A 21,980-nucleotide genomic window follows, 5' to 3' on the forward strand; every position below is an offset into this window, starting at 1 on the left:
CAGAGGCCCCCTGCCGCCCTGGGAGCCCTCCTCCGGGCCCAGGGACGGCAGCGGGCCCTGCAGAGGCCCCCTGCCGCCCTGGGAGCCCTCCTGCAGGGCCCCAGGGATGGCAGCGGGCCCTGAAGAGGCCCCCTGCCCCGCTGGGAGCCCCTAAGCAGGGCCCCTGAGACGGCAGCGGGCCTCCCAGAGGCCCCCTGCCGCCCTGGGAGCCCGCCTGGAGGGTCCCAGAGACGCAGCGGGCCTCCAGAGGCCCCCTGCCGCCCTGGGAGCCCGCCTGGAGGGTCCAGAGACGGCAGCGGGCCTCCCAGAGGCCCCCTGCCGCCCTGGGAGCCCTCCTGGAGGGTCCCAGAGATGGCAGCGGGCCTCCTAGAGGCCCGCTGCGTTGGTGCCGCTGCTGCGGCAGCCACTCTGGCGCCGCCATTTTGGGCGGCAAAATGGCAAGGGCCCAGAGCCCCAGAGGCCGCTATGGGCGCCTCCATTTTTTCGCCCAAAATGGCGGTGCCCCGAGCGGCGAAAAGCTGCGACGGGCGGCGGCGGCGGCCAGAGCCGCCAGGGGCCGGCGGCCAGGCCTTCGCGGGCCGCATCCGGCCCGCGGGCCGGAGGTTGCCGACCCCTGCCCTACTTGTTGTCATTTGCCGCTACTGACAAAGGCCCGTTACAGACAGGCGCTTAGCAGCATCCTCCCGGTGAACCAGGGCTAGATGAGGCTGGACATTTACATGCCCAGCAGCCCTACTGCACGAGGGGGCCACCATCATTGCTCACCCTCATCTACACGGCTGGCGCTCTGATGGCGCAAGCATGGCACAGTGCCCAAACTGCACTGGCTGGAAGTGATGGTTGCTACGGCAACAATGCGAGGCAAAAACAGGTGGCATTGAGCCGCTCATCTGTTGAGCTCCAAAGATAGGTAAATGCTCAGCATGGTAACATCATAGGAAAGCTGACTGATACTGAATTAATATACCAATCAGGGTTGGAATCTCTGCTCTGGCATGGAAATCCACTAGATGACGTTAGGCAAGTCATGCTCTCTCAGCCTAATAGGAAAGCAGTGATGAACCTCCTCTGAACAAATCTTGTCAAGAAAACCCCATGATAGCTTCATGTTAGGGTTGTCATAAGTGGGAAATGAATTGAAGACACATGACAACAAAATAATGTTATAGCTCCTAGTGTGCTATGTGCTGTCTTTCCACAGGCAGGCAGTGAACTGTTTATTAAGGCTCTTAACATGTGGTAGAAGGGTGTTTCAGTGTGCTGTTATGTGCTTTTATCTTCTTTATTATGTTTAAAATTCACTTGCTACTTGTAATAGAATTGTTTGATTAATTGTCTTTTAATTATTGTTTAGTAACATTTTAGCTCTACCCTATTTTAATTTCTTGAGAGGTGTCTTGTATCCCATGCTAAAAGAAAGGCAGGTTATCAATTAAACAAATAAACAAACTCCTCACATGATTCTCGCTCTCAATTGGGAAACCTTTTACATGACATTGTTTTGTCTCACATATTCTTTTTCATCTGTGGTAGTGACCTCTATACTTCCCTTTACCAAAAAATATCCATTACTAAATATCATATGAAATATTGCCATTGTTGCTGCTTACCTTTTCCTAGAATAAAGGTTTTTTTAAAAATATTTTTAAAACTATTTTTTAAATTAAAAAAAAAAAACCATGGGATCTTCACCCCAAAGAAGATTTTTTCATTGTTTTTTTCATTCTACAGAAAGAAAGAAATTCACTGCAGCAGTGTGTTTCTGTCAGCTAGAGCAATAGGGCATTTGGGCACCAAATACTATACAAAACGTGTTACAGCCTTTCTGTAATATATATAGTATTGCTGAATGTGTGTACACTCACAGAGGACTGCTGTATATATAACCATTTTCTCTGAGGCTATTAAAAGGATCTTGAGTCAAACACAACGACATTTTTATCCATTTTTATTTAGTGGCTCTTTCCCTGCTCTTGGGAGCTTTTGATATCATGAGCCACAGTTTCCTTCTGGGCTGCCCCTCTGGGATGGGACTGGAGGCACATTTTTCCATAGTGGCTCCAGTCCTTCATGGAAGAGCAGAAAATGGTTTAAGGGGATGCCCATTCAACATCAAGGTCATTGGACTTTGGGGTCCCTTAGGGCTCAGTTCTGTCCCCCATGCTGTTTAATATCTACATGAAAATTCTGGGAAAAGTGGCCCAGAGATTTGGGGTTCAGTGTCACCAGTATTCTGGTGACATCCAACTCTGTCTTTCCCTTCCATCTAACTCCAAAGAAGCTGTTTCAGTATAAAACTAGTGTCTATTGTCAGTAATGGATTGGATGAGGGTGAAGAAAATGAAACTTAATCCAGACAAGACAGATTACTTCTGATCAGTCATAAAGCAAATCACTGAATAGGTATTCAGCCTATTCTAGATGGAGTTTCACTCTCCCTGAATGCCCAGTTTCAGTGGTGGCCAGGAGTGTGCTTGCATAGCTAAAACTAATGCACCACCTGCACCCATCTTTGCGATGTCAGGTGGCTACAGTGACTGACACATGCCTTGATTACATCCCCTTTGGATTATTGTTATGCACTCTATATGAGCCTACCTTTGGGATACTGCATAAACTTCAGCAGGTCTAAAATTCTGCAGCCAGGTTACTGACCTGGGCTGGCTACAAGGATAATATAACACCCCTAGTGAAACAGCTTAACTGGCCACTAGTTCATTTCTAGACTTTATAGTCCTAAAGAGCTTGGGTCCGGACTGCCTAAAAGACTGTATCTCCCTATATGAGCCAGCCAGAGGGAAGGCTTGATCTACTGTTATAGGCCCATTTGGTAAGGACATGATAGACTCTTTTTGGTGGCTATTCCCAGTCTGTGGATTTCTCTTTAATGAGAGGGTTGGTTGACACCCCAAAATATGTAATCCAAGATTTTTTGTTAATGTGACTTTGTTCTTGGAAGCTCAGGAGTAAACAAGGCCAAAGATGTATTCCTCACATGACCTCTGAGCCTCTGCAGAAATAAACCAGTCCTGTTTATATTTTTTTGATAGTACATTATCAACATAAACCAGATTTATTTAGTTAAATGTGAGCATCACTTGTCAGTTAATTCTACATGAAGCTGTCAGTCGTCAAACCGTTTACTCTTTAATAAACCCTCAGAAACACTATACAAAGTCCATATTTCATTAAAATCAGTGGCAAAGTTCACATTGATTATAGAAGTTATGGATTTCACTCAGTGGTTGCATCCTGAAGCCTGTTATAACACGTAAGGCCCATTGAATTAATTGGCTGACTTATACACACAGGCAATATGACTTATCCAGGACTCGGCCTTCTAAAATAAATGGCTTTAAGGCTGCAACTTTCAATATTTTAATTCCTTTCTTTGATAGGCTACCATTGATTTGCAGAAGATCCTGGACCTGAAATGACTTTTTATGCCTTGTTTTTTTTATGCACTGGCAGACATATACAAATGTAAAGCATCAGTAGAATGCTTTAGGATATGTATTTTTGTACTAATAAACAGATAGCATAAAATAAAATATCAACTGGAAATCAATACATAGAGCCATTATGATTTTCTTTCCTAAGGGGGAAAGTGCATCTTATACATAAACAACATTCTAAAGAAGCATTTTAAAGAACACTCTGCTTATCTAGACAGAAAACCAAACCTATAACATGTTTTTATAGGGGGGAAAGTATGCAGTGCTCTGGGGAAGCCTGTATACAATGTATAAATAATCATGCTCCTTTATAAACAAGCAGCTGCTTCCTTCACCAAATAGTTCATTTCCATTGAAAGTTGTATGTAAACATTAAAAAAACAGTTTTACACATCAGTTTCTAAAACTAAAACCAACTTTCGTTGTGCGGGGGGGACCCTCAATGACACTGTTTATATATACTGGACTAGTGTTAAAAATGACTTGTTTATATCCATGTCTCTCCAACATTAATCTTTAGATTTTTCCAGATTTCCCTGTTAATAAATTCTTGAGGCTGTAAAAACAATCTGAACATGAAAGGATGAGACCACTTTTTTAAGTCACTGAAGGAAGGGCTATTGTTAATATTGAATTTCTAAACATAGGCATAAATGCAGTTGTTACTCTCTGCTAGCACAGACCCATTGAATCAGAAGAGTTAGTATAAACCAAACTCCTATTTATTCAGTGAGTCTGTTTTGTTTGAAAACAACAGTTCGATTTAAGCCTTAATGTTTAGTGAGTTGTCTGTATCTAAATGGTAATAGATTTTTAAAAAATACATATTGCAAAATTGTTTTCCAATTACCTAATTTGAAAGAAAAAATTCTAACATAATAGGGCTGACTTTAGAGAGTAATATATATACTGATACTGGTCTGCAAGTAATGTATTAAGTTTTGGTTTGATTAGAAACAATTGTGTAGTACCTTGGAGCGCTGGTGCCACAACAAACTACAATTCCCAGAACCCCATAGCATTGAGCCATGGCAGTTAAAGTAGTAGTATCAAACTGGATTATTGCTGCAGTGCGGATGCAGCCCCAGACATTTTTTCCAGTACTGCAGGAAGAACATCTTCAGGTGGGTTGCTTCTCTCTCTTGCTCACATGAGGATGCACAATGTTATTCTTTATCTCTACAGTGGAGGAAGGACAGCCTTATGTGAGCGTGACACACTTGAGATTGTGCTTCTTCTGCTGCTGAAAGTAAACATATCACAGAAGAACTTACATTTATTTCAATTTCATTTTAGTATATGGCCTATAGTAGCTTCTGGGGAAAATGGGGGAAAGCCCCCTGCTGAGCTTGCCTACCTGTGGTTTAAATTGAACTTCAACAGGTTTTCAAAGTCTGTTGCAGCAGAATCCGGCAGCAGTAAGTTTCTTTATGGCCTAAACTATGGTTTAGAATTTCATGTTATCCTGACATGGCAGGTTTATATGTGTTATTCATGTATCCTTTATTCATTGGTTTTGATTATACATTTCTAATCTGCATTTTCTGGCTGAAGTGAAGGATAGAGAGAATGCAAAAAACAGCAACCAGTTTGTCAGTGAATTTCATAACATCTTACCTATTTTTAATTTTTGCAGCCCAGAATCTATGTGAGGTAAAAAACCATGATTGTGAACAGATATGTGTAAATACACCTGGATCATATGTCTGCCAATGTTATGATGGGTATGAGCTTCTGGAAGATGGAAAGAGCTGTTTCCGTATGTATCTGTTTCCAGTTGCTCCTTACAAATTTACTATGATAAAAGTTTTAACATTCCTCTTACTTCTTGAAAGTATTCTTATTTCCATATTAAGCTTTTTAATGTTTGGAATTGTAACCATAATGTTTGGAATTGTAAGGTTATCTTTGGGCACACCCAAAGATTTGTGCAGCGCAACAATAATATCTTTTTGTCTTCAAACATAAGCAATTATGTCTTATCAGAAATGGCCAAAAGAAAGTATTTCCAGTTTCAAAAGCAGTTTGCCTTGTGAGACTGGATGCTAGTGAATCACATAACCTTACATCATCCATAGCCATCTGCAGTTCTTTGGATCATATCTAATATTAACCAGCATCATGGTGAGGGCATATGGAAGTTTAACTGGTGGTGCTGTGTCCATGTGTATGTCTCTGGACCTTGCTCACTACCTTCTTCCACAAGACTGCACCCTTGTGTGCAGCCCTTAGTATGCAGCTAGCAATCACTTTCTTATTCTAAACTAAGCATGTGTTATTTAAATCTCCCATGCCTGTTTTTGTACGCCTTACCTCTGTGTGGCAGATTTAAAAAGAAAGACAGTTTTATTGGTGTCAAAATAGTTAGTTACTTGTTTCAGCTCCTATGCATGAGGGAAAGGGCTGTTTAGATAAAAACCAGATGAGAGGATGGTTTAAATCTCCACCGTGCATGGGCTAGTCTTGATCTTAACTGGGACCACACATACTTACCTTAGAATTAAAAAAAAATCAGAGAAAGCTTTAGCTGCATACGATAGTGTATTTTGACTCCTAATTATAACCGATTTTCATATTACCATGGTGTCATGCTGGTTTCTTAAAGTTCACTTCCATTCTCATGAAGAAAGTAACATGAACTTTATTAGCTACAGTGAAACCAACGTTTCTAGTTTTCAGTGTTCATTTTTCAGCATGAGAGATTATCAAAACTGCTATGGTTGAGATCCATAAGCTATCAGCTCACACATTCCTTGTGGAAATACAAGATTTGATGAAAAAAAAGTGACCACAAAAATCTTAAATGTGATGTAAACATTCATATGATGTAAGCATATGGGGATAAGATTGGAAAGGAGGTCATGAGCAGTAGCAGTTTCTATAAGTAGCAGAACCCTGATAGAGTCAGGAAAACCTAGAGCTGCATTCCCCAAATAATCACCTTTTAATGGTACATCTTCTTCATGTAATTAATAAAAGGAGCTCTCATGGAACCTTCTTTATTCAGAGTAAAGCTATTGGTTCATCTAGCCTAGGGGTGTTGACATTATCTTGGGCTTGCTTTCCAGGGCTTTAGGTAGCTTTGCCTGAAGGCTCTAAGACTGGACCTGGAATCATTTACATGCAAAACATATGCTTTATCACTGACTTACACAGTCAGCCCTCAGTATCTGTGGAATGGCAAGCCCACATTGTCCCCAATGGCAGTGTATGCATGTGGCTGTGCTGCCATTACTCTCTGTTGTCCTCAATGGTGGTGTGGTCGTGTGTGCACACCACCATTGAGGACAACATGGGCTTGAGCATCCACGGATTTTAGTATACACAGGGGGATCCAGAATGGATCCCCTGTGGATACCAAGGGCTGACTGTATTATGAACAGTGGTAGTTAATATATTGTTTCTAATGCTATGATTTGTTGGGCTGTTTCCATTATGTTGTTTTCTTTAACAGGCTTTTAGAAGAACATCTTATTTCATTAAGAAGTGCTGCTACAGCCTAGATCTTTGCCTTTTTCCAGTTTCAAAAAGCACACTGAAAAAGTATATAAAAACATACTGATTCCATCATGTGTTCAAGGTTGGGGGGGGGAACTAGACTCATAAACACAGTCACACCCCAAGACTTCTCCAATTGTAACCAAAACAGTTTTCCACAGCTGTACATTCTCTTCTGCTATCTTCACATTCAAAGGCTAAAACCCATAAAACATACTGCTGTTACAGCAACAGCTGTTTTATGTTACCACTTTGCATGAGGAATGGGTCATTCTGAATTGTAATGAGTATTTTACATGCAACCTTCCAGTTGCTGAATGCACAAACAAGTTTTTATGCAATTGTATATATGTGCATTTTATATCTACCAACAGCATTCTTTCTTAGGCTTTTAAAAGATGTGCACATTTGTTAGAAAACCTGATATTTTAGGTCCTAATGACATCCCTCCCAATGACCCTCTTTTTAATATACTGTTTGTTCACAATTCATTGAATCCAGTCATGTCAATCTGCTGCTGGAAGCCATTTTGTAAGTAACCCTGTCTACCAGGGCATACTTCAGATTACATCTAAATCTGCTATGAAAGACTAGAAAACCTTCTAGTGTAGATATTGTGGTGGACTGCTGATGTAGGAAGGGATTGGGGGGGGGGGGAGAATAGTGCAATATTGGATTTAATCCTAAATTTGTGCAGAGGTAGAGAGATTGTTATTTCCTTAAAACTGTAGAACTCCCATAAACATAATTATATTTTTTATTGTCCAAATCTCTTGCATAAGCACCATGAGACTTTCTGGTAGCTAGAAAACTGATAAGAGCATGAAGGTGACATTTTTCATACATTTTAAAAGACTGATTATAACATTGGTTTATAATTACCTACTCTTTTGGTGGACAAACAAGCTCCTAGTGACTGTATTCATCCTTAATACTGAGACAGTATGAAGAGCTCAGACAAGTGCATCTGCTTACAAGCACCTGCTGAACTATTTGTAAGAGAATTTCCCAAGACATTTTTACATAAGCTGTTTGTTTTGAAATTGTTACCCATTTGAGCTGGAGCCTTATCACATGGGTCTTTTCTAGCATTGAAATAGCAGAGCCAGCATGACATAGTGGTTTGAGTGTTGGACTATGACTCTGGTTCAATTTCATGCTCGGCCATGAAACCCACTTGTCGACTTTGGGCAAGTCACACTCTCTCAGGGAAAGACAATGGCAAACATCTGAACAAATCTTGCCAAGAAAATCCCATGATATCATAATCTTTAGGGGTGTCATAAGTCAAAAATGACTTAAAGGCAAACAACAACAACAGCAAGGCAATCGGGACTGCTCTCCTCAATATCGTACATAGGGATGCTGTATAAAACATGGAGGCAAGAATGAAAAGTGGGGCTTGTGGGCTCAGGAGCCCTTAGGTAATGTGATTCTGAATTTTTGCGTTCAGAAATAAGTAGAAAATAGAGCTATTTAACATTTCCCCCACCCCATCCTGCTAAATTTTACCTTCCTTTGGCTTTGCCCACTGGCCTTTATTATATTGCAGTTAACAAACAGGGCTGGGAAAGGAAGGGGGCAGTGACCAAAGTTTTGGCTTCTCTGACAAGGCCCAGTTGGAGGTAGGGGAGAGCGGTCGTTTTTCCATAAAGGAAAAAAGGTCTAAAAGTTTAGGAAATCACTGCAACCTCCCCTGCTTGTCTGTTCGTCCTCATTCCATGGTGGTGCAGTGGTTAAATGCTAGTATTGCAGCCACTCACTCACAAACCACAAGGGTGTGAGTTAATCTCAGACAGGGGCTCAGGGTCAACTCATCCTTGTATCCTTCCACGATCATTAAAATGAATACCCAGCTTGTTGGAGGCAATTAGTTTACAGCTGTAAACCACTTAGAGACTATTCAGTGTGTTATGAAGCAGTATATAAATGAAGATGCTATTGCTATTCCTAACATTTGCCCTATTCCTTGACTGAGAAATATTGGAGAAGAAAACACCTGGATTGGGATTGGAAAAGAAGGCATCTGAACTTTGCATTGTACTTCCCTGGTGGAAGCAGGGTTGGAGAAGAGAGCTTCCATTGGTAGTCCAAATTGAAATTCCCACCCCCACTGGCATTTTCCCATCCACAGCATACCCACTGACCAGTCCTGACTTCTCCAAAGTGCAGCCATGACCTCTCCAAGAGCATTCCTCAAGTGCTATTTAACTCTCATGCTGGAAATCACAGTGCAAAAGAGACAGCAAAGGGATTTATTTTTATGTGAAGGAGCATTTTTTAAACTAGGGAGAATGGAAGACGAACAGAGCAACAACAACATCATGTGATAATCCCCTTCTGGAGGCATGATTATCCTGTTGTATTTCTGCTTTACATGCCCATGAGATAAGCCTGTAGAGCCTGGTCCACATCAGAAGGGCTGCCAGGCCCAGGGAAACCCAGAGAAATGAAGACAAGCAGCCACCAAAAGTGAATGTATTTTTACCATACATCAAAGGAGTCACAGACAGAATAGGCAAAGTGGTGAGGAAGCACAACCTTCAAATGATTTATAAACTGACGAAGAAAATCCAGCAAATGCTTCGCTCAGCCAAGGACCAGAGAGACCCTCTCACAGCCGCAGGAGTTTACCACATACCATGCAGCTGCAGACAAGTCTACATAGGGACCACCAAACGCAGGTGCAAACAAGAATCAAGGAACACGAGAGACACTGCAGACTGGGCCAGCCAGAAAAATCAGCAGTAGCAGAACATGCCACAAACTATCCTGGGCATAAAATACTGTTTGAAAACACTGAAGTTCTGGACCATGCCAACCACTACCATGTCAGGATGACCAGGGAAGCCATTGAAATCCACAAACATCTGGATAATTGCAACTGGAAAGAAGAAACACTTCTGGTTTGGCTACCAGTCCTGAGGAATAGCAAAATAAGGACTCAGCAAATGCAAATGGGAAACCACTCAGAGTCAGGGACTTTCCCAGCAGATAATGATCACCAGTTAGCAGACATTAATCCTCATTTGCATTAGCCTCTCAGCCTGAGGCCTGCTATCAGCAACAGAACAACGCACATGCAAATCACTCCTGCATTCCCAGGCTCACACAGTGTGTGTGTGTGTGTGTGTGTATAACTTTTCCAGGCAAGCATTCTCTGAAGATGCCAGCCACAGATGCTGGCGAAATGTCAGGAAGAAACTCTTCTAGAACATGGCCACGTAGCCTGAAAAACCCCACAAAAAACTATGGATACTGGCCATGAAAGCCTTCGACTTCACAATGCCAATTTTTGCTAAAACGTTTGTAAATGTGGAATCAATTGTTGCATAGAAGAAATACTTTAAACAATCTAAAGATTATTTCAAATGATACTACTGTCAGTCCTGAGTATCCTCAGAATTTTTTATCCCTGAGTTCAACCATCTACAGCTTGAAAATATTTTTTTAAAAATCCCAAAAGCAAACCTTGGCCTGTTACAGACAGGCCATAATAAAGCTGCTTCGAGTCACTTTGGAGGTATGGTATTTCAATGATGCATTGAAGATAAGAGTCCAAAAACCGCACCAAAGCTGCACTGCAGTCCTTAGGACTGGAGTGTGCCTTTGGTGCGGCTTTTGGAATCTTAGGACGCATTGCTTTTCTTTAGTGCTGGGTAAATGTGCCAGATTAAACATTAAAAATGTGCCAAATATTACAGATTTCAAAGACATAGACTAGTAAGTATGCCTCAACATATCCATTTTACCCATCAGAGAAACAGTAATCAATATGAAAACAGAACTGAAACCCCTGGGGTGCCTGGTAATTGATTCAAAAGATCACTAACAAAATTAAAATATATCTAGATGAATGGTTTCTCATTTAATGCTGTTTGCATGATACTGGACAGCAATGACATAATTTTACAACATTACACATACGCATGGGTGCGTGTACATGTTTTGTGTGTATCTTGCAGCCTACGTAATTTTATTGTTTGGCTTTTATCCTTAGAAATATTTTGAGCATGACAGAGTTACTGTGCAAGTGCCAATCTGCATATTATAGTTGCCGCATGACTGTTAGCTAATTTAACAAATAAATTGATTTAAAAGCATCTGGGGGAAAGAATCTACACAACAACTGCACCAGATTTTGACTATAATGTGTACCCATTGTCATGGGAATGTAAGAATAGGTGCACCAAGCATAGAGGAATAGAAGAGGCAGTATCTTATGAAGGGGCTAAATATTGATTGTTCAACTGTTGCCAAAGTATTTTTAGAATGATATAGATTCTTATTTCTACTTATATCTCTGCTTTACTATTACTAGTTGACTTGGGTATTGGAGCTTGGGAGACAAAGATTCCAACGAGCTTACCATTGATTAATTTTGTACTGTACTATGTAACAAGGTAAAACTCTCTCTCTCTCTCTCTCTCTCTCTCTATATATATATATATATATATATATATATATATATATATATAAATGTTAGATGAAGGGCAAGTCAGTAACTGCTTTTGCAGTTTCAGAATAATGTTGTGATGTATGTCTTCCTACTGATTAGTACTTTAATGCTATGGTTAGAGCAGATTGGTGTTAATACCTTTTTGTCTCATATGTCATCTGGAAATTTGTGCTGGGTCTTTTAAGGGAAAGCTAATAATTGCTTTAATTTTCAATAAATGTTCCATATGACAGTCTTCAGCCTGGAAAGAGGAAGACTTTTGCCAGGAAAGAGGTTACACATCCTACATGATGGAAAGCGTAAAATTGCCTGGATTCAAATCATTACTTAATTCAGTGTAAGCAGAAACTCCCATAATGAGACAGAATAGCATCATCTGCTTGTCTGGTGAAATGTGCTTTGGACAGTTCTCCCAAGGCAGCCTAGGTCATGGCAGAGTTATAGTTCTGGGATTATGGGGGAATGCATTAATCCAAACAAACTGAAACTGATGAAAATTAAAAGCAATGTAATTTAAGAGTGTAAAAAGAAATATAACAGGATCTTGATCATAATGGCTTAGTTGGCAGTGAAAAGAAAGCCTAATTCCATAGGGTTTATATGAAACAGAGCATGCTATTTTCATGGGTAAAATTTGAAATATTGGTTTTCTAACTGGTCCAAATAAACTCCTAAGAAATCATTTCAGGATTTGATATATACCCTATGTTTAATTTAAAAAACACAGTTTTTAGTCCCCAGTATGACCAAATCTATTAAAACAATGGACATTCAGTATATCAACACTTGGGAAAGTTTTACTGATTCAGTGAAGCTATTCTAGTTTGAACTAACAAAACAGAATAGGCCTAATTCTATAAAAACTGGCACAGCTCTATAGAGATAAATACAAATCTCTTTCAAGTATCAAGAATTCATGGAAGAATATAGAATTTTCTGCAGGAGATCTTATTAACAGGAGCTCTCTTTGGATACTTGGTTATGCAATTCATAGAATGAATTTCACAAATGGTATGAAGTGTCTCTTTTGATTAGTAGAAATTTGGATAAGAAGTAGAAATTTGCTAAGGACACATGCATAAAGGAGATTACTTTTAAATCCTCTGCTTTACACACTTACATAGAGACCTTAATTTTAAAGCTTAATCCCAAACAGAATAGGCCCACTGAGGCGCTGTATGGACTGCCCCTAAGGGGTGGCCTGCAGCCTCCCGTTTTAGAACCAGATCAGGGCCATGGCAACCGCACGCCATGCCCCAATCTTGCCTTTCTGCAGTGCAAAAAGGAGCTAGAAAAAGCTGCTCCTTTCTCACTATGGAAAGGGCACCGTAGCCACCAGCACTATGGCTTTTCAGCACTCCTTTGGCACTCCGTCATCTAGATGCAGCCTCAGAGGAGTGCTGTGATGTCACGCACCATGTGGTGTGGCACGCAGCATCATACCTGCCTGGAGGCAGAGTCGGAGCATGTGTTATATGGACACCACGCTCCGACTCCACCCCCAGGCTGGCCTTAATGACCAGTCTGTACAGCCTCTGAATCAACTGTTGAATGGGGATCAGTACATAGGTAAATTTCATGGGTTCAGTAGCTTTACTCTAGTTGAGACTAACAATCACATTGAAGCCAAAATCTTCCAAACTATGGGTTAACACAGAGGATGACAAGAACTGTGATCCAGCAAAAAACAAAACAACTTTACAAGATACATTTGCCTTTTTGTAGTCACACATTATTTTTGTTTGGTATTTTGCTTTGTAAAGGAAGCCTAACACTGGGGTCATTCCCACTACGATAAGCTCCAATTCCTGATTCAGGGTATATGCCCCTAGTTCCCACTGGAAATCGATTCTGATCCTCATTGGATCAATTCCAGGGGAAATAAAGCGGAGCAAACGCAAAAAGGCCGGGGGGGGGGGGTTGGTAGCAGTTATTTTGAGGTGAGAAGAATCAGTTCTGACATGATTCCTAACAGTGGGGACGCCAGATCAGAATCAATTCTTTCTGAGGGGAGGGACAAATGGCAGAGGGGTGATGTTTTGACAGATCCACCATCCTCCCCCCTTGGAGCGCTGCCTGTAATTGTGTGTTTTTTTAAAAAAATACAATTGATAGAATATATGATTGATAGAATATGTGATTGTTTGATTTTGTAACTACTTGCAAGGCGACTGATCTTGGGGTCTTACTGCTTTGCCTCAGCTTTACTTATCTTACAGACTAAGGACAAAATAGCATGCATGTCCCTTTGAGCTCCTTGGAAGAAGATTGGGTAAAATATAATAAGTAAACAAATCAGAATGAACCATTAAGGTTTACATCATTAGTTTGGCAGTACAGAGGGACAAAGCTAGCTTTTCCAGTACAGCTAATGCAGAGTTGCCAGCTTCCCACTGGAGTTTGTTGCTCATCCCTTTAAGTGCTCTTGACTTGGGACACAAGGAGAAAATGCAGCTGCTGTCTGTGTTTCCTCTTTCCACTCATTTAGTCATGCTTGCTTTTCCTCCACCTCTGGCTTGTTGTCAAAGGTGCCAACCTGGCAGGGAGGGAAACTGAGGGATGCAAGATCCCTCTCCGTTTCCCAGGAGGGACTGGGACAACCAGCACCTTGACCCATCAAGTGAAAGACATCTTATAAGAAATCCTGCAGGTTAGCTGCAATGCTACAGTGATTCCTTGGCTGACAGCTGTAAGCTGAAACAAACAGCACTGAGTGGAAAAGAAGGCAACTGAGCCTCAACACTGCTTTACATTCCTTGGAAGAGAAAAACTGGGATATAATTTAAAAACTAAAGTAAAAATGCTTGGTAGTGTCCCCCTGGTCTTAGCATAGCTTTAAGTAATGTGAAACTGCTAAAGGGTTACCTAAAATCTGCCAGGAGGATTTAACACACTCCCTAAAGAAATTAGACTTGCTAGACAAATCTCTTTTAATAACTTAATTGATGAATTTGCCAAAATGAAAGCAAGGAAGAAATTACTTAAGTAGGTGTTTCCTTTCACTGTTGTAATAAGTGTTTTTTGTTTATATGAAGCAAATGTTTGATAACTTTATTTCTTTTTTTCCATGTAAATCCAAGAAGCTGTTTCCTTTCTAAATCATTCTCTAAGTAATGGATAAGAGCGAACAAGTAAAGCTTAATTCAGACAAAACAGAGATGTTCCTTGCCAGTTGTAAAATGCACTAGAGACAGGGATTCAGCTTGTTCTGGATAGAGTTACACTTGCCTGAAGTGGATTCATAGTTTGGGTTTGGATGCATTCTTGAACCTATAGACTCAGTAAGTAAACTTTTAACAGTAGCCAAGACTAGGGTTGCCAAATTATAAACTGGAGATTACTATTATACTTTTAATCATGGTGCAGAACAGGGAATTTCAACAGGTATTGCTTATCACACAACCAAATAAAAAGAAACATTTGCTGAGTGTCACTCTTCTTGTCGTGTGCCTTCAAGTCATTTCAGACTTATGGTGACCCTAAGGCAAACCTATCACAAGGTTTTCTGGGGCAGGGAGTGTGTGAATCATTCAGGGTCACCCAGTGGGTTTCCATGGCCAAAGAGGGAATTGAACCATGGCCTCCAGAGTTGTAGTCCAGTGCTCAAACCACTACACTACACTAGCTTTCTTCTACACAACCATTAAAGTTACAGGAGCCCTTTCCAGTTTTCACTCTGGGAACCCTAGCCCAGGAGTACCTTTGGAAAGTTAAAACTAGAATAGCAACTGCACCTGTTCCTAGAGTTGTCTGATGCCCATAGTAATATGTGTCTTAGTTACATCCTGTTTGGGTTTTTGAAACGTACTGTACAAGGGGCTACCCTGGAAGAATATTCAGAAACTTCAGTTGGTCCAAAGGGCTGCAGCCAGATGGTTAACTGAGCTGGTTACAGAGAGTACACAATCTCTTGTTACTGGTCCATTTCCCAGCACAATTTAAAACTGATTGACTTATAAAGCTGTATGGTCCCATATAAGCTTGTCCAGGGAAGACCTTGCAGTCCTGTTACTGATACAGGCATGTCTGTACGGAATATGGGAAGAGGGCTTCTTGGTGGCTACCTGCAGGCAATGTCCACAAAAAAAAAAAAAAAAAAAAAGGAATGTCCTCTCACTCATTTGGGGACTGGAGGATGGGACAGTCTTCCTATCTTTTTGGGGCAGAGGACACCTGGGCTGAGAACTATTGAAGTGATTTGAGTACTCAATTACAACTCTGGAAATCAGCGTACAAATCCCCACTCAGCCATGGAAACCCAGAGGGTGCCCTTGGGCAAATCATACTCTCTCAGTCTCAGAAAAAGGCAAAGGTAAATCTCTGACTAAATCTTGCTAAGAAATCCCTATGAAAGGTTTACCTTAGGGTCACCATAAGTCAGAAAAGTCATACGTAACAACAATACCTGTTTTTACTGGAAGAAAGTATGCCTAATTCAATTGATGTTGTAAGGGAAAACCAAGGGAGGCCTGGTTTTCAAACCCAGAAGTTACTTCCAGTTCATTAAATTCTTCAGAAAAAGGCCTTTCCTAGGCTCAGAAAGGGTGGAGGCATTTCAATTTTGAAAGAAAAATTGAAGACATTGGGGCACTCAGTTTTAGTGAGGAACATGTGTGATTATTTCTCGCTCCTGTTGTATGATGTGATAGTAGACTTATTCCAATAATTGAATCCTTCTCAAAGCAGCTAGACTTGTAAATATTGTTGTTGCTATTGTACATTCAGTATGAGTTTTGATTCCTTCTACGCTGCATGTTGTTCTGCACAATCACAAGCAAAATTTTAATAGTTAAACCCAGCAATCTGAGTCTAATGTATTTTGGTTGTGCTGCAATATTCAAGTTGTTCATTGATTGTACTTATGCTTAAAGTTATGTTACTGTGACCAAGAATAGGCTTATTGTATCCTTGACACAGTACAGCACAATTACTACATTCATGTGCTCTGTGTGATCTAAGCATTAATGAAGATATCAATTACTGGAGGAATTGGCAGCCTTACATCAATTTTTCCAACCCCTGCAGTTCAAAAGTTCTTCATTTCTCACTAGTGTCTTGCTAATCCACCTCTGATAGGAACTTGCACAGAATAAGTAGGTATTGTTTGATTCACACAATTAACTTCTGTGTAAATGAGCACTCAGGGAAGGGTGGAATTCTTTTCTCTGGGACATTTCTTTCTTTCCCAATTGCATACTACAATGGTGCATCCAAGGTGTGGGAAATCACCATCCGATAGTACATAAGAATGAAGTCTGTGTCAGCTGCACAAATAGGACTACAATGTTGGAAGGACGGTCTGTTTAAATGAGTGTTATGCTCTTTGAATAAAGCACAGCAGTCCAAATGGAACTCCTTTTTAGTGGCTAAATTCAAAACAAAAATGTTTGCCACTTTCAGCAGTACCTGAGACTAGTTGTTGCCTTAATGTATATTCAGTTGTAAATATCTATACCTGGGCAAGTATCTGTTAAATTTTTTATTGTTTTTTCAGTTGTGAACTACTGTGCTTTGAATAACCAGGGCTGTCAACATGAGTGTGTTAATACTGAAGATTCCTACTACTGTCAGTGCCGACAAGGATTCATTCTCAATCCAGATAAAAAAACGTGTCAACGTAAGTTATTCATATTTGTGGTCTCAGAGTTAATAAGCAATGAGGACAAACACATATTAACTGTCACATGCAAGGGAAAGGGTCATCGCTACGTGGCAGAGCACTTCTTTCCACACAAAACTATGGCCTGTTACAGACTGCCAAAATAAAGCTGCTTCGGGTCTCTTTGGAGGTATGCTATTTAAATGATGCATGGGTCCTAAGAGTCCGGAGGTCGCGCCAAAGCCACACTCCATTCCTAAGCACTGGAGTGCAGCTTTGGTGCAGCTTCCGGACTCTTAGGATGCATGCATCATTTAAATAGCATACCTCCAAAGAGACCCGAAGCAGCTTTATTTTGGCAGTCTGTAACAGGCCATTGTTCATGTCAGACTCAGTGCGTAGCATTTCCAATGAAATAGATGCTAGGGGGTTCTTGGGAACATATTCTTTGGCTGGGGGGAAACACTAAGATAAATGAGACAATCGTAAAAAATATTTTAAGCATATTTAATGCTTTCTTGTGTACCCATCTGATACAAGTAGTGTAAAATTCATGTTTTTCACAGGAATGTTATACATTTCTAGTGTACATATAATATATTCTGTTCCTATATAGGAATCCATAAAACTTTGTGTAGTTTTAGTGAAAAGATACTATTATGCTTTTAACCAAAACTTCTTTTAGGCAGTTGCTAGCTGAGAAAGAGGAATTCATTTTTATGATAGTGTGTTCATTTTTTGTATCTTCTGCTGTTCTGTTAAACATGCTTCCCTAATCTACAGGACCAGACCACTGTGCTTTGCAAAACCATGGTTGTCAGCAGGAGTGTGTCAATACAGATGAATCTTATTTCTGCCGATGCCAGCAAGGATTTACTCTTAATCCAGATAAGAGAACTTGCAAAAGTATGTTGTCCTAAAGTGTATAGTAAGTTCATCAGCTTTTACTTTTAAACATTACTGTCATAGCCTCCCCCAGTCCCACAACTGTTGGTATCTTATCTCATAAAGCAAAAGATCTGAATGTACCTGAGAAACTGCTTCCTCCCTATGTCCCATTATAATCCCTAAAATCAATCTACCACCCCTTGATATACAGATAGTACATTTGCCTCACATTTGTGGAACTCTTTTCTTTTGAGTTCTTCTGAAACCTAAGGGCAACCATATTTCAATAGCACTGTGAAACCTTTAAAAATTGCATTAGCTTATGATAAACAAGACTTACTGAATGCTTTAAAACATTCTTTGCTTTTCAACATTGCTAGCTGATATGATTACTTGTTTTCACTTGTCGTAGGAATAAACGTCTGTTCCTTGGAAAAACATGGCTGTGAACATGAATGTGTTAATACTGAAAGCTCATATGTGTGTCGATGTCGAAATGGATATACCCTGAACCGTGACCGTAAAACATGCAGAAGTAAGTACATTGGAATTCTGGAAGAGTTAATTTGTATGGTGGACTGATTTCTGAAATAAACAAACTTCTGCTAGAAATATCCTAGGAGTTGCTTTTTTAAAAAAAAGATGCTTTTACTATTATAGCAAGAGTAGTTTAACTGTGGTACTGCTAGCAAATGGTTTAAATGTGTTTGTTTACCTGACAGATAAGAAAATTGCTGAGTAGTTCCAGAAAGAGAAACAGCTTGTTGCTGGACATATTTGAGGGCCTTATCTTTGAGAGAAGAGATATAAAAAACAATGAGAATATTCTTAACTTTTTTTGTGTGTTGTTTTTTGACCATTCTGTTCCTTTCCTACATCTCTGATGTAATAACAGCCCATGACATTACAGGATGAAATAAATTTTTGTTGAAGGGGTGCATTACTTTTGTTTTAAAAAATCCCTAGAGACAAAATTATTTTCTCCATGATTAAAAGTAACAAATAATATTTAACATCAAATGATAACATAACATGTTACTCTGGTCTTGCTACTGATGGTAAAAAGAAAAAGTTGGATAATCAGAGTGATAACAAGAAATGGAACAAATTACTTTCTCACAGCAATTTTCCAAGCTCTGCATCAATTACTACTTTTCGTTTGTGGAAGATGAACTGCTGAATTCCCTTCCCAATCAGATTTGCCTGAGAGAGTTCCATAGCTGAGGAACCTTCAAAATTTGGTCCTATTTTTCCACACTTTTAACATTCCCTAGTAGCAATACTGCTGCTATGGTTTCAATTGGCTTTTTGATCTATTGATTGTTAGTCTATTGAAATGTTTTATTATTGTACTACTAGTTTAATTTTTGTCTTGAACATCCATTTAAGTAGAAAAGTGACAATTTATGAAGGTCCGTTTTTTATTTGAAAGTCCATTTTTTATTTGAAGGTCAATTTTTTATTTGGCCAAACTGCCAAAACATAGAATGAGTCAACTGGAATTTATTGCAATGCACCAAAACATCAGCCAGAAATATTTGTGTCTGTGTAGGATGCTAATTTTCATGCATTATTACAGAAATCAACAACATTAAAGTATAGTATTTGATAAGAGTTTATCTTAAATAGTTTAGAGTTTTTAAAATCATTATAAAATACAGATGGGACAGATCTCTCCCATTTCTCACTCTCCCTCCCATCTGTTTCTCTCTTTCTTATATTTCAGATGTAAACTAATTTATTTTCATTATAAAGATACTGTGAATTCATTTTTTCCTAACAGACATGTCAAGTCTATAGACTTTGTTACCTGCAGACATAACTGCTGCATCTAGCAAGCAATATTGTTTTGTTAAACTGGCTGGTTGTGCTTTGCATGCCATGAAACACTATACACTTGTTATTCTTAAGTCATCTGGCACATATTTTCCCAATTCCTAAATTATCTCCCTCCTCCATTAACCAAATCGTGTAATTCCTCTAGTCTGAAACAAGTCTGCTGCTGCTTCAGCAGATACAGGAGGTAAATTCTGGGTTCTAAAATGTGAAAGGTTTTGACAGTGGGGCACATTATCTGACATGATCACTGACATGCTTGAGAAATAAAACCAAGTCATCCCATCGCCCCCTTCTTTTAATGGTAAATACAGTTGCAGGTGGTTGGTGCTTGTCTTGGTGGTGTACCATTTAGGAAAATATTTTTAATTCTTTCCCCTCATACCATTTTCCTCTTATGAATCTACCTCCTTTGTTCTGGGGGGGGGGGAGTGTGTGCGCATGCACACACACACATGCACACACAAGCCCCCCAGTCCAAACATATCTCTGTGATATTCCTATTTTATTTTATTTTACATGTGACAGATAGCAGCTTCAAGATGGCAATTCTGCTAAAACCATGAAAGACATCCAGTCACAAATCTCCTGATGTCCCATATGGATTAGTCCCAAGGGTACACAAGTAACAAGCTCTATCACAATCATAAAAATCACAGCCAGGGTGTGTGAAATGGAAATTTATATCTTTCACTTACATGTTCCTATATTCAGGGTTAGTCTTATTTTTGTACATTTTAATAGTCCAGTCTTCTAGCAATTTCAAACCGGAAAAGTATTAACTGGCAAAAATGTACTAGGGCAGCTGGTTTGAAGGAGGACTTTTTCTCTCTTTCCTTCCCACCCCACCCCCACTTTTTGGATCTAGTTGTCTTTTCAAAAAAGAAAAGTTCTAAAAGCTAAGCTCTGTACTGCCTGAGCCAACATACAGAAAAATGTACATTCGTGAAAGCACGTATCATTTGTTCTTTCCTCTGAGACATAGACCAGAGTGCAAATCCCTGTTGCATGCATATCTGGTGTTCTGTCTTTTCTGAAGGAAACCATGAAAACATAATTATGACAATGTATAAATGAGTGAGTTTATATGCTGAAATTCTAGCCATACTGCAGTAAAACATGAGTTTAATAAAGTTAAGATTTCATCATGAATATCACTTCGTAGTGATTTCACCAAACGGAACTTCAGCTAAGAATATCTATATAGTAGTGTAGTGGAACATCACATGCTCAAAATGATTTAACCTCAAGAGTACCATTGTTCTTACTAACCAGGTGGTTAATTGCATTAAGATTTTTTAGTAACACACACACACAATTGTTGTTTCTTAAATATTAACACATTTAATATAGCATAAACTTTTGTAGAAAAGAGTCCACATCATCAAATGCACAACTTGTCATCATCAATTAGCAGAGATTTAGAAAGGTAGGGTGTGATGAGAAAAGATTATTAAAAGTGGAATTAGGTGGCAGTAAAAGGTAAAAATTACAATCTTGACAATAATCTTAAAGTGAGCATTGACAACAACAGTAGGGACCCTATCTCATGGGCTTAAAAGAGCGGCTTACCTTTCCTGAATTCAGTGTTAATTCGGGAGGCAGCCGGTTCCTATCACACCTAAATCGCCACCGATTTGTCACCCGGGTCCATCCCGGATGGAGCCAGGGAAGCTTCTGACTTCTACAAATGGCCAGAGAAGTGGCTTAGAAGACCCTGTTTACATCTGAGATGGACCCCAGTGGTGATTCAGTGGTGATTTAGGTGTGATAGGAATTCCTGAATTAGTGCTGCTTCCTGAATTAATGCTGAATTCGGGGAAGGCAAGCAGCTCTTTTAACCCCATGAGATAGGTTCCTAGGTATTGTTCCTACTGGATTTGAAAAACTGGATAGAGCTACTGTATGATTACACTCTGTCTAATTTGAATATTAATGCTTGAATAATTTCCATTGTTTTCTGTTCCATTGCTAACATGTAATGATTCAGGAATAGACCACTGTGCTGAATCAAATCATGGATGTGAACAACTGTGCTTGAATACCAGGGAGTCCTATGTATGTCAGTGTTCTGAAGGATTCATCATTAATGAAGACCTCAAGACTTGTTCACGTAAGTCCTTTGATTGAAGTTCCATGTATAATTAAGCAGATTAAAAACAAGATAGTGCTTAAATTGTTTGGTATCCTCTAAGGCAGTGCTACTCACAGTCATGGTCCATGGACAAGAGCCAGTCTGCAAGTT

At 39.8% G+C, this 21,980-nt stretch overlaps 2 protein-coding genes across 7 annotated transcripts in view; one reads left to right on the plus strand and one right to left on the minus strand.

Moving 5' to 3' along the window:
* STK3 (serine/threonine kinase 3) overlaps positions 1-21,980 on the minus strand; it is an 881,840-nt gene that overhangs the window by 399,481 nt on the left and 460,379 nt on the right. The window lies entirely within an intron of this gene.
* Positions 1-21,980, plus strand: part of MATN2 (matrilin 2) — a 62,141-nt gene that overhangs the window by 18,981 nt on the left and 21,180 nt on the right. For all 5 annotated transcript variants that reach the window (XM_042464930.1, XM_042464929.1, XM_042464933.1 and 2 more), the window contains 5 exons: positions 5,092-5,214; positions 16,907-17,029; positions 17,795-17,917; positions 18,312-18,434; positions 21,726-21,848. In XM_042464930.1, coding sequence (XP_042320864.1) covers positions 5,092-5,214; positions 16,907-17,029; positions 17,795-17,917; positions 18,312-18,434; positions 21,726-21,848 — 615 coding nt within the window. The remainder of the gene's footprint in view (positions 1-5,091; positions 5,215-16,906; positions 17,030-17,794; positions 17,918-18,311; positions 18,435-21,725; positions 21,849-21,980) is intronic.

The sequence above is a fragment of the Sceloporus undulatus genome, chromosome 4, assembly GCF_019175285.1.
Source record: "Sceloporus undulatus isolate JIND9_A2432 ecotype Alabama chromosome 4, SceUnd_v1.1, whole genome shotgun sequence".
NCBI lineage: Eukaryota > Metazoa > Chordata > Lepidosauria > Squamata > Phrynosomatidae > Sceloporus > Sceloporus undulatus.